The sequence below is a fragment of the Aedes albopictus genome, chromosome 2, assembly GCF_035046485.1.
Source record: "Aedes albopictus strain Foshan chromosome 2, AalbF5, whole genome shotgun sequence".
NCBI classification, from domain to species: domain Eukaryota; kingdom Metazoa; phylum Arthropoda; class Insecta; order Diptera; family Culicidae; genus Aedes; species Aedes albopictus.
This window is the reverse complement of record NC_085137.1, coordinates 263,328,142-263,340,147: the sequence shown is the minus strand read 5'-3', so window position 1 is coordinate 263,340,147 and position 12,006 is coordinate 263,328,142. Positions and strand designations below refer to the sequence as shown.

At 42.5% G+C, this 12,006-nt stretch overlaps 1 protein-coding gene across 7 annotated transcripts in view; it reads left to right on the top strand.

The window, feature by feature from the left end:
• LOC109411550 (sodium/hydrogen exchanger 9B2) overlaps positions 1-12,006 on the top strand; it is a 113,829-nt gene that overhangs the window by 84,249 nt on the left and 17,574 nt on the right. For all 7 annotated transcript variants that reach the window (XM_019685088.3, XM_062851710.1, XM_019685089.3 and 4 more), the window contains exons 5-7: positions 10,193-10,365; positions 10,435-11,202; positions 11,808-11,930. In XM_019685088.3, the coding sequence (XP_019540633.1) occupies positions 10,193-10,365; positions 10,435-11,202; positions 11,808-11,930 (1,064 nt within the window). The remainder of the gene's footprint in view (positions 1-10,192; positions 10,366-10,434; positions 11,203-11,807; positions 11,931-12,006) is intronic.

Genomic DNA, 12,006 nt, shown 5'->3' with positions numbered 1-12,006 from the left:
GGTGGCTAGCAGAACTACCGTCGTCCTTGTATAGGGCAGTGCAGTGATGGCTGCGTTCGTGGGATTTTTGGGACGTTACACTTAACCTAACTACAAACGTTTTCTTTTTTTTAAAACAACATTCAACGAATACTACACGCGACAAATCTCATCAATACTGGACGTTACACTGACACTTGTTACACTCTCCCCCCGCTCGGGTAAAAAAATATTAGTGAAGCTAATATTTTTTTCGTTTAAAAACACTTAACACCACGACAACTTAACACGTACCTCTGAACCTGAACTTCACAAACTTCGTTGACAGACACTTATTTTTTTACAATGAAAGCGACAAAATCTTGACACATTGCTCCACTCCTTTAATTTCAAAAATCCACTTGGGTAAGAGAGCATTTTATTTCAGCACAGGTATGGGACGGGGTCATAAGGCATCATCGTTGGATTTTCCAACTCCACGCAATTTAAAGGTAAAACCTTCTACTGACCATCAGCGTACTAAGACTCCGGTCTCCAACGTACCCAAAAGTGCTAATTTTATTGACCAACATTGATGAGAAACGATTTAAAAATATTTACAACAAGTTAAACTTATATATTTTACAAATTAAAAACCACAAAAAAACGAATTAAAACTTTTCTAAAAAAACTACTATTTTAATGAGCATGCTAAAATTGATAAAACATGCAAAATAAATAAACTTAATTCCGGAATTACTATTTACAAAAACAACGTTGCAGAGTCACCCTCTACTACGGTATGAAATATTTTAGTACAATGAAATATTTCCAGTGTCGGAGTTCACTGTTGATCGGCCGATCTTTTGTACTATTTCTTACGCGCGATACTGTTATCATGATCAACGGTGTGTGCATACATCAGGAAGATCGAGCTATCAAACAAGGCTATTGTTGAAAAATGGTAAGTGTCCAATGTGGTTTTGGTTGGGAAAATTATTTGTGGAATGGGCATTTTACAGCTACTTTTTTATCATTTTAATGACATTTCGTCGACGAAAGTTTGGCCAAATGATCATTTTAATGGTTTAAAGCTGTTAAAGAGCCATTTCCATAAGTATTTTCCTAATCAAAAGCTCATTAAGATGCTCGGCATGAGGCATGATACCAGGTAAGTACCTCTTTATTGATTCTTGTGAACCGTTTAGCTATTGTGGACGTATGAATTCGTTGTTCTTACTATGTTCGGTCTTTTAATTAATGTGCTAAATGTTGTTTATGACTCAATCTGGCCTACTTAAATATGTTGAACCTCCTAAATCTACCATGCTCGCTTTCATCTACCATTGACAATGCAACCTTAGACTGGTTCAAAATAAGGTTTGCAAGCTCAATAATAGAATGCAAATTGCATGTTAAAATTTTTTCTCGAACACAAAAATCATTCTCAACAAATTAAAATAAGTTAAAACCAATACCAAAATAAATACACGTTAAAATTCAACATCACAAGATTATTAAAATATTCTACGATTTCCTAGGATTTTCATGAATGAAACGCGCCTACCATTCGCGGCGGTGCAGGTGCCATCACGAATGGACAGATGGGTGGGTGGATGCATCTGCAGCTGCATACCACTGAATGGATCCGTTTGTTCCCTCCCTGAACTAGGATTGAGCAAATAGCATCTGACGTGGTTTCCAGATGAGGCTTTTACGGAAACTTGGTCGTCAACCAATTTGGCCTCCTAATCCTCAGGAACAAAACGTACCACGGAGAGATTTGCCTTCTACGCTTTTAAATCTGCTGACGAAAATACGCCGAGCGTTTTGCCATTCAGGTCGGAAACTTCGTAGGAGCTCGTTCCCTTCTTGGCGACAATGATGCAGGGAGTGTAGACTGGCCCGAGCTTGGCGTTGTAGTCGTGACCAGCCGAGGATTGTCGGAATGACCTTTTATACACCCGTTGACCTACATCGAAGGTTGGTGAGTACCTTTTATGACGCAAATCGTACTGCCTTTTTGTACTCTCATGAGTCTTTTTTAGGTTTTGGCTGACGGTTTCCCACACCTTCTTCGACACACCTCTCATCCTCTCCATGCGATCTTCATCAGTGAGTTCCTCATTGCTCTCTAGACGATGATCAGATCCACGAGTCATGATCTCGTTTCCGAACACGATTCGGTGAGGGGAAAATTTGGTCGAAGAGTGAACGGTATTATTCAACACAAATTCCATCTCTGACACTTTAGTGTCCCACAGACGTTGATCTGACCGGACGTATGAACGAATCATCGCGTTTATCGTTCGGTTCAAACGCTCTGCTGGATTAGCCTGACTCCGGTGACGAGCATTCGCCCAATGTTGAATGCCGTACTTTTTCAACAATTCTTGGAACTCCTTCGACAAGAACGTCGTAGCATTATCGGAGATCAGGTATTGAGGCACCGACAACTTTCGCAGCCACATCTCTTCCACGATCTTGCATAGACTACCAGACGAAATCTTCTTCACCGGGACAAGCAGGCAATACTTAGAGAAGATGTCTAGAATGACCAATAAGTGTGCATTTCCCTGCTTGCTCCGAGGAAGAGACTGAATGTAGTCCATGCAAATGATCTGGAATGGTTTGGTCGCGATCCGTTGTTGGCCCATTTCGGGTGCGGTTGACACAGTGGATGGCTTGTTTTCTTTACAGGAAACGCATCTGCCAATATACTTTTTGAGGTCGGCACTCATTCGAGGCCAATAGTACCGCCTTTTAAGTTTTTCAACACATTTTTCAAAGCCGATGTGCAAGTTATCATCGTGCTCTTGTTTCATGACTTGCTGGCGAGACGATTCTGGGACACATTCTTTCCACTGGAAGCTATAGTCCAGGACATCCGAGCGAGCTGACACTAATTTATACAATATGCCGTCGTCGATCCGGAAATCCATATAGCTTTCCGGCTTTTCTCCAACTGAATTGTACAAATTTCTGTACCACTCGTCATCGTCCTTCGCTTCTAGAGCTTCGATGGATCGAGACAGGGCGTCTGGCACAATATTGTCCTTGCCTTTCCTGTGCTTCACCTCCATGTCATACTGTTGTAGAGTGATGCTCCACCTACTCAGTCGTGACGATGATCTCCATTTAGCCTTCATGATGAAGGTCAACGCTGATGAATCCGTCATCAAGGTGAAATGTGTGCCCTCAATGTAGCACCTGAATTTATCAATGCAACGAAGGGCGGCTAAACCCTCCTTCTCCGCTGCATGATAATTCAGTTCTGCACCCTTTAATTTCTCGGAATGGTACGCAATTACCCTTTCTTCCCCATTTTGGACCTGCGTGAGAACTCCAGCGATTGCCGTGTCACTTGCGTCTGTTTGGACACAAAAGGACAAACTAAAGTCTGGATTGGCCATCACAGGCGCTGAGATCAGCCTCTCTTTGATGGCCTTGAAAGCTTCATTTGCTGCGTTGTTCCACTGCACTCTCTTCGGCTTGTTTTTAAGCAAGTCGGTGAGAGGTGCAGTGAGTTCACTAAATTTGTCGATGAACCTACGGTAGTAATTGACCATACCGAGGAATCGTCTTAATGAACGTACCGAGTTAGGGACCTCAAAGCCCAAGATCGCTTGGACTCGATCTGGGTTAGGTCTAAGACCTTCTCGGGATAAAATGTAGCCCAAGTAGGGCAGTTCTTGGCAGCAAAAGTTCGACTTCTCAAGGTTGATGTACAAATTTGCACCCTTGAGACGTCTCGCGAGTTCTCGCAGTTTTTGGATGTGCTCCTCAAACGTATGACTGGCCACTACAATGTCATCCAGGTACACAAAAATAAAGGGTTCCAGGGCACCATACCCTAGTACACGGTCCATAAGTTTGCTTAAGGTGGCTGGGCTGTTCACGAGTCCAAACGGTAAACGTTTAAACTGGTACAGGCCCTTCCCTGGAATAGAAAATGCCGTAAATTTACGGGATTCCTGTTCCAAGGGCACCTGTAAAAATGCCTGGGACAGATCGATAGTGGACAGATACTTAAAAGGTCCTAAATGGCTTAAAATTCTGTTTTGATGGGGAAGAGGGTACGCATCCCTTTTGGTGCGCTCATTGAGCTTTCTAGCGTCAAGGCACAACCTGACTTCTTCACTGTCTCGCTTTTTGACTGGCACCACGGGCAGAGCCCAGTCAGAGTCAGAAGGTTCGATGATGTTGTCTTGGAGCATTTTGTCGACGGAACTATGGATTTTCTTCTGAATCTCTGGGCTCCAGGGATACGGATTTTTCCGAACGGGCTCCGCACCCTGAAACTCCTCTTTAAACTCGATCCGATGCTTGATCAGATCTGTTTTGCCAAAATTTCCCGGACTTGCTACTAAGAACAACTTTTTCACCTCCTCTAACTGCTGAATTTGCTCTTCACTCAACTGTTCTTCGTCTTCCAGCTCTCTGTGGGAATCCTCATCCACAGCTTCGACGGACTGGCTGAATGTCGGACGAATGCCAAACTTCCGCCAAAAATCGTACCCTAGGATGCATCTGCGATTGAGTTTTGGAGCAATCACTACGGGTAAGATCTTAGTTTCTCCGTTGAAACTAAAAGGAATGTCTACTGAACCAATCACTTCTAATTCTTCTCCTGCTGCTGTTCTCAGGTTCGTGTTTGTGGGTTTAATTTTCAGTTTTAACGAACTAATCAGTCTCCTACTCCCTACACCTAATACAGTCCTCTCTGCCCCGCTGTCTAACAGCCCAATCACAGGAATACCTAAAATCTCGACCTTTGCAAATGGTCTCGGATCGTTACTCAGAGTGACAATGGTGGCAATCTCCTCACTAACTGAGTGCTCCCCGAGTACCTGCTCATAGCCGAGTTCGTGTAGTATTTCTGGAGGATTTGACGCGAGATTTTCATGAGGACTTTTAAAGTTGAGTGGGAGACTGGCTTGCCTCACTGAGCAGTCTCTTGCATGTTTTTTGCCTGACAGTAAGGGCAGTTTTTCAAAGTAAATCCCGGGAACCCACATTTGAAACAAAAAGTATGTTTCTCCTTCGGGCATTCCTCGAAACTGTGGTCATTTTCATGGCAATTGAAGCAAATACCCTTTTTAATTGGAATATACGCCTTAACTATGCGCTGTAAGGCGTTCGAACCACTCGGTCCAGGAACTGGGCTTTTCTGTCTTTGAGGGTTCTGTGGTTTCCCATCAGATTTTTCTACTTTTTTGTACTCTTCCCTCTTGTGATGTTCCTGTCCTGAATCTCGTTGTTTCCAAAAACTTTTCTGACCATTTCCTTTACTGAACTTCTGTTCAAACCTGCCTGCTTCTTTTCTTCTATCCTGCTCGTCTCTTCTGTACCTATCCTGTCGGTTTGGGAAATTCTGTCGGTGGTTGTTAAGCTCATCCACTCGAATCGGCCTATTCGGGAACCTATCGTTTCTCTGGTATAGTTGCCAGTTTATCGCGTCAAACTTCTTACCGAACTCTTTCATTTTAGATACGTCGTTTACACCGGCCGCAAGCATGGCGATACGGACGTCCTCACGCGTATTGCGGAAGAGCACATCAAACTTGCGCCTATCGTCCCAGGAACTGGACATACCTCGGAAAATACGGACCATGTCCAAGTAGTAGTCCTGAAATTTTTCCTTGGTGCCCTGTTTCCGGTTGTATGCCTGTCGCTCGTACACGTAATCGATATCAATCGGTAAGAATTCGCTTTTAAGTTCACGAACTAACTCCTTCCAAGACCCTAATTCATAGTTTCCGTTCACCTCCATGAACCAGGCTCTGGCTTTGTGAGTGAACAGATGATGAGCACTCTGAAAGAGTTCATCGTCAGAGAACCCCTCTGAACGAGCATTAAATTCAACCTCCTTCACGAACTCATTCAGGCGTTTTCCGTTGTCCATGCCGTCGTACCGAATCGTCCATTTGTGCACCGGCAACCGGTTGCTGTTTGACCTCGACCTTTCTCTTTCTGACGATTTCGGTTGGCTAGGAACAACCACTACCTTTCTTGGTTCTACTGCATGCTCTGAACTGCTAATCGAACTATTCCTATCTTTTAACCACTTCAGAAAATCCGTAGGTTCCTGCTGAGAGGATTTTGGTAGGATCCTTTCAGTTTCACCTAATTGGGTACTGTTCAGCGTTTTCGCCGGTTGCTCTGGTACCGGTAAATTCTGTTTTGGCCGTTCAGCCTCAAGAATTTCGATACGCTGCAACAACTGACCGACTACTTCTAACAACTGCTTGTTCTCTGCGGTCAGCTTCGCCTGTTCAACCTTCAGTTTTTCTACCTCCTCAGGTGCAACTACTTCTTCTACCTCCTCACTGTGGCTTTCGACCACCGGAATCTGTTTCTCCGCCACCTGAGGTACCTGAACTCTATCTACTTCCTCTTCTTCTACGTTGACAATCTCCGCTCTATCCTCCTCGCGCTCTTCATTTGTTTGTCCTAAACCTTCTCGCAGTCGACTCAAACTTTCATTAACGATTGCTAGTTCCGCTGCTCTAACCTCTGGTAAGTGTGAGGCTGCTGAGAAGAATGTACTCAACAGTCTCAAACACTCACCCGCAACTACGGCTAGTCCGTTCAGACTCTCGTCATTCAGCTCACGATTCCGCAATCTCTCCATTCGGAAAAGAATGTGAATCAATCGGTTTTTGAAACACTGATCCGGAGCTTTCTTTGACCGTCTGTTCTCTAAAAACGCTTTTATGGAATTCAGTTTATCGTCACAGGTTTCTAATTCCTCCACTACGTCTATCTTACTAAAATCGTACGAAATATTCGACTGACCATCTTCTTCTTTCAGCCGGTTTCGCAACGCTCTCTCCAGGCTGGCGCGAGGTGCAATTTTGTCCATCTTGCGGATCATCAACTCATGCTCGAGTTCATCCACGGTGAGGTGGGCAGTATTCAGCGCGTTGTACTGCGCCCGCAGCACGGTCATCTCCATGGTTGGCAGATTTATCCACCGGAAATCGTTAGAATAAAATTTGAAAAGAACCTAGTTATCAGCACGCAGCTGTAAAAATTTAAAAAGTGTCTAGTTTTATAAGCGCTTCCGCTTGTGGGAAGCAATTAAAAAATCCTAAATTGGTTCTCGCTTCCTAATGAAAGCAGTAATTAATTTGAAAATCCTAAGTATTGTTCACCAACTTCACCTGGTTAAAATTGAAATAAAGTGCCTAGTTTGCTCGGTGTTTTATTACGCTCTTCCGAAACACACTGATCACGATAACTTCCGGATTTTTTCCGCGAAAGTTAGCTCTAATAATCTCCTACTGTTTCAAATAATTTCTCAACAATAGTTGGTAGCTATCTTGCCACTTGGGACTTCCAAGACCTCCGTTATGAGAACAATGATTACAAGTCCTGCACAACCTCCAAAGTAGTTCGTGACGTCAATTCGGTAAGTGATTTCAAGGATTTCCCAGAGACCTCCGCAACGAAAAGTTATCAAATCTTAAGTGTTTCCCTAGCACGGAATGCCAAAGACAATTCACGTTGGGCGCCAAAGTGTAACTGAGCAAGGGCCGTGTTACTCCCAGCAAGGATGAAACCCCCGTCTTCAAGCCTCAGGGTCGGCAAGACGCTCGTGACACTCCGCGAAAGAAAACACTTATAGGTTCGATTAAGAAAACTCCCTCTATTCTCTTGGTCTCGTGTACACTTTTATTTCACTTCCTTCTTGACGTCCTACTCTCCTCCCACTTTCCTCTAGCTTTCTCCCTCCTAGCTTTTTGGCGTCCGCCCTTAACACTGGACGACGCCTCCCACGTTCTTAAGGACTAGTCCTACCTTACTTTCTTCACTTTTCTTCGATCTTCGGGGCCCCGCACACTGCACGCCTACGCTGCCGCTCCTTTCGCCTGTCCACTAGCTCCTTCTCTCCTTCCTGGGCCAGGGGGCGGGCAATCCTTCTCCTTTCCTCTCTCTTCCGTTGGCTGCAGCCTCTCGCGGACCTTCCTCCTGTCCCGTGCGCCCCTCGAGTGTGTTGACGGACTCGAGGCTTCAGTGATCCGTAGAGTCACTGGAAAAAGCCTGGGTTCGTCGGCGCGCTTGATGGTTGTATCGGGTACAGGGGTGATGCGGACGCACTACAAAAAGGTGAGTAGGGTCTACGCTGCGGTGTGGCTCCAAAAGATACCGCAAAGTTCGGTTTTAAAATAAAAACCGCGAGGTCCTGGGTGTCCGGATTGCTCCAACTTCTCCACTTTCCTTTTCTCCTTCTTTCCACTTTTCCGTGCTTTCAACTCTTTCTATTAACTTCTCCAACTAAACTTCCTTCCAACTTTACTTTTCTTCAACAAACTTTCCTTCTACCAACTTTTCAAAATGACTGTTGTCTCTGAAGATCACCAGGCTAATGATCCTCCGTTTTGAAGATCGTTGACCCCGAACCATTGGCCATTGACCCGTCGTAAGTGCCGAAGTTCCTCCTCATCATGGCCACCCAGTTCGCCTCCCATGGCCGCCCATTTCGCCACCCCCATGGCCGCCCATTCGTGCAGTCCTGTGCAGCCTGGTGGTGGCTAGCAGAACTACCGTCGTCCTTGTATAGGGCAGTGCAGTGATGGCTGCGTTCGTGGGATTTTTGGGACGTTACACTTAACCTAACTACAAACGTTTTCTTTTTTTTAAAACAACATTCAACGAATACTACACGCGACAAATCTCATCAATACTGGACGTTACACTGACACTTGTTACAATCGATTCGCAAAAAAAAACTCTGTTCTTTTCATAGTTTTGACAAAACTAATCATGATTCACGAATGTTCGTTGTACAAGTTCTAAAATATATTTTTTTTAAATTTCCAGAATCACAGAAACCCTTCAGAAACACGTGTAGCAGTCTTTTTTCTAGCAATTTAAAGAGTCCACATAAATACCAATAGTTCTGTAAAATTAGGTCGATGTTTATGTTTAATAGTGATAGTATTTTGTCTATAATCCTAGACAAAACTTTAACTTTACGCTTGAACGTCAGGAAGTTTTTATAATTCAGTTGACTGCAGAGGATTCAAAATAAAATTTTGAAAATGATTCTGAAGTTGCCTCCCTAGTGTGGAGCACTAATAAGTTGCATCAAATTTCTAATATTGAAACATTGGAACAGATGTCAACTAAAAGCATTGCAAATTTTCGTCAAATATCGTTGCAGTCTTCTATTGCTACGAAGAATGTAAAACATAATTGAGATACCATTAAAGATTATTGAAAAGAAAAAAAAATTAGCTGACATTCTCGACTTGTAGTTCAATACTATTACACAGCGTAACAAAAATTCACTATTGGTCTGTCTCAAGAGCAAACTCATGTGTCTCTGACAGATTTTGGCCCGCTGAATCCGAATCCGGGCTCAGATTTGCTCCAGCACGTCACAATTTTGAGCTATACCCCAAAAAAAATATGCGATTTCGGGTTTTTTTTTATTTCAAGCCGTTAAGCATGGAAATATATTTTTTAAGCAATCAAAGGGTAAATTGGCAAAATCACATCTAAATTAACGACTCATGCAAAATATTTCATTTTAACTCATCAAATTTGATAGATTTAAGCATTTAATGTTGGGTCTGATATTTCCCATACAAGTCACCCTCCAAAAGTTGCATGCAAGTTTACTTACTAACATAAAGTGCTTAAATCTATCTAATTTGATTAGGTGAAACGAAATATTTTGCATGAGTCGTTAATTTAGATGTGAATTTACCAATTTACCCTTTGACTGCTTAAAAAAAATATTTCCATGCTTAATGGCTTGCAGTCGAAAAAGCCCAAAATCGCATAGTTTGCCCTATAAATTAGGGTATAGCTCAAAATTGTGACGTGCTGGAGCAAATCTGAGCCCGGATTCGGATTCAGCGGGCCAAAATCTGTCAGAGACACATAAGTTTGCTCTTGAGACAAAAAAAATGTTGCGCTGTGTTATTGTTTTCCAATCATTGAAAAAATCGCCCCCTTTGGAGTATTTTCGCCTCCCAATTTTGATTTTTTAAATTTTCGCCCCCCCCCCCCCTGGGCCTGATTTTCGCCCCCAGGAGCGACCACTTTGGGAATCACTGATCTAGCATATCTTTATAATATTATGACGTCCAAATATCGTGGAATGAATTTTAGGGATTTTTAATGTTATGACGCACAATGTTGAATACGAATAATACTTTCCCTGACAATCTAATTTTAATTAACCATCACATAAAATAAAACAACTCTTTTCCGAAAACAGGTTTACTACTATGGACAACCGCTTACGTTATAATCGGAGATTCCGCAGCACCTGGTGGCCAACTATTTCAATTGGCAGTGTTGACTGTAGCAGCCAACTTTGGAGGATTTCTAATATCACTTACTACTTTGCCACGCCTGATCGGAATGCTGTTGGTTGGCCTTCTGTTTCAGGTAATTTGATCACTTTGTAATGTTTTGACTGACCGAATAATAGAGTTTGAACTATTAATATTTTTGCAGAATGTCGGATGGGTCAACCTTGACGGTGAATTCACAAAAGTTACCGCTGAACTAAGAAAATTTGCACTCGTTATCATTCTGACTCGTGCCGGCTTGGAAATGGACCCGAAAGCGTTCAAAAAAGTATACGTCACCATCTTGAAACTAGGTCTCATTCCGTGGACTGTGGAGTTTTTATTAATAGGAGTGTTGACACATTACTTCCTCGATCTCCCTTGGATGTGGAGCATGATGTTGGGTTCAATTATATCTGCAGTATCTCCTGCTGTGGTTGTACCTTGTCTCTTCAGACTGAGAACCAAAGGCTACGGTGTTGCCAAAGGAATTCCAACATTAATTATTGCAGTAGCCGGTATTGACGATGCAGCATCAGTAGCAGTCTTTGGAATTATTTCAAGTATCATGTTCACACAACAAGGATTGGCTTTCCAAATTGCACAAGCTCCGGTTTGTGTTCTCGGTGGCCTTGGATTTGGCGTATTTTGGGGCTTCTTATGTAAATATGTTCCGGAAAAAGGAGATGCCTATGTAGTTCCTATTCGTACTCTGATGTTGTTCGGAGGAGGTTTATTGGCCGTTTTTGGGAGTGAAAAAATACACTTTGAAGGGGCTGGTCCTCTTGGTGTAGTTTTTGCCGCATTTACAGCTTCATGCTTTTGGTGCGGAGAAGGATGGGATCTTGAAGACAATCCTGTTTCAACTGCGTTTGAAATATTTTGGATGATATTCGAACCCATATTGTTTGGGATAACCGGTGCTTCAATTAAGGTAATAAGTACAGAAAGGCAAAGTATTATTGTTATTATTATTACTTGCTTATATTTAAGAGGCTTTAAGGTTGAAGAATTCATCATTGATATCACCATCATCATTAAAATTTCGTAAGCATTTTTCTTGACCAAAAAACACAAATTTTCATGGAGAGATGGAGAATCGAATACAGTGAATACATTTTCATTGACATTTATACCTTGATAGAGGAAACTGCTTTCAAAATTTCAATTACGACGATGATATCTTAAACCAAGTGGTCGGTTCTTCAGCTTGGAAGGAAGGCAAAATACAGTTTTACCGTCTACCCCCGTTGGTTTGAACGACACCTCATGCAAACCAACGGGGTTCATTTTTTAATTTGAACTTCTTATTAACCCTGTGGGCATCTAAAAACACATTGATGGTAACCCTTTTCGCTGTTTTGTTTTAAATCTGCGTTTTGTTTCACCCCGTTCCATGAGCAGAATGACGTTTGAACCATTTTTAGTTTAAACGATGTGCAGATTAGAGGGGGTTAAATAAAAAAAATGTTCAATTTAGATTAGGTCAAACCAACGGGGGTTGACGGTACTATTAAATGCTCATAATTTCTTTTACAGATACGTGAACTGGATCCGCATATGGTAGCAATCGGAACTGGTTGCATTTATGTATGCATTATCGTCCGAATCGCTGTGACTGTTGGAATTGCATTTGGTGATAAGCTAAATGTTAAAGAAAAGGTAATGGTTTAATAACATAATTTCTGCACGTTCAGTTCAGTTTAGACTTTAGATACTATAAGCTAAGACACGAAAT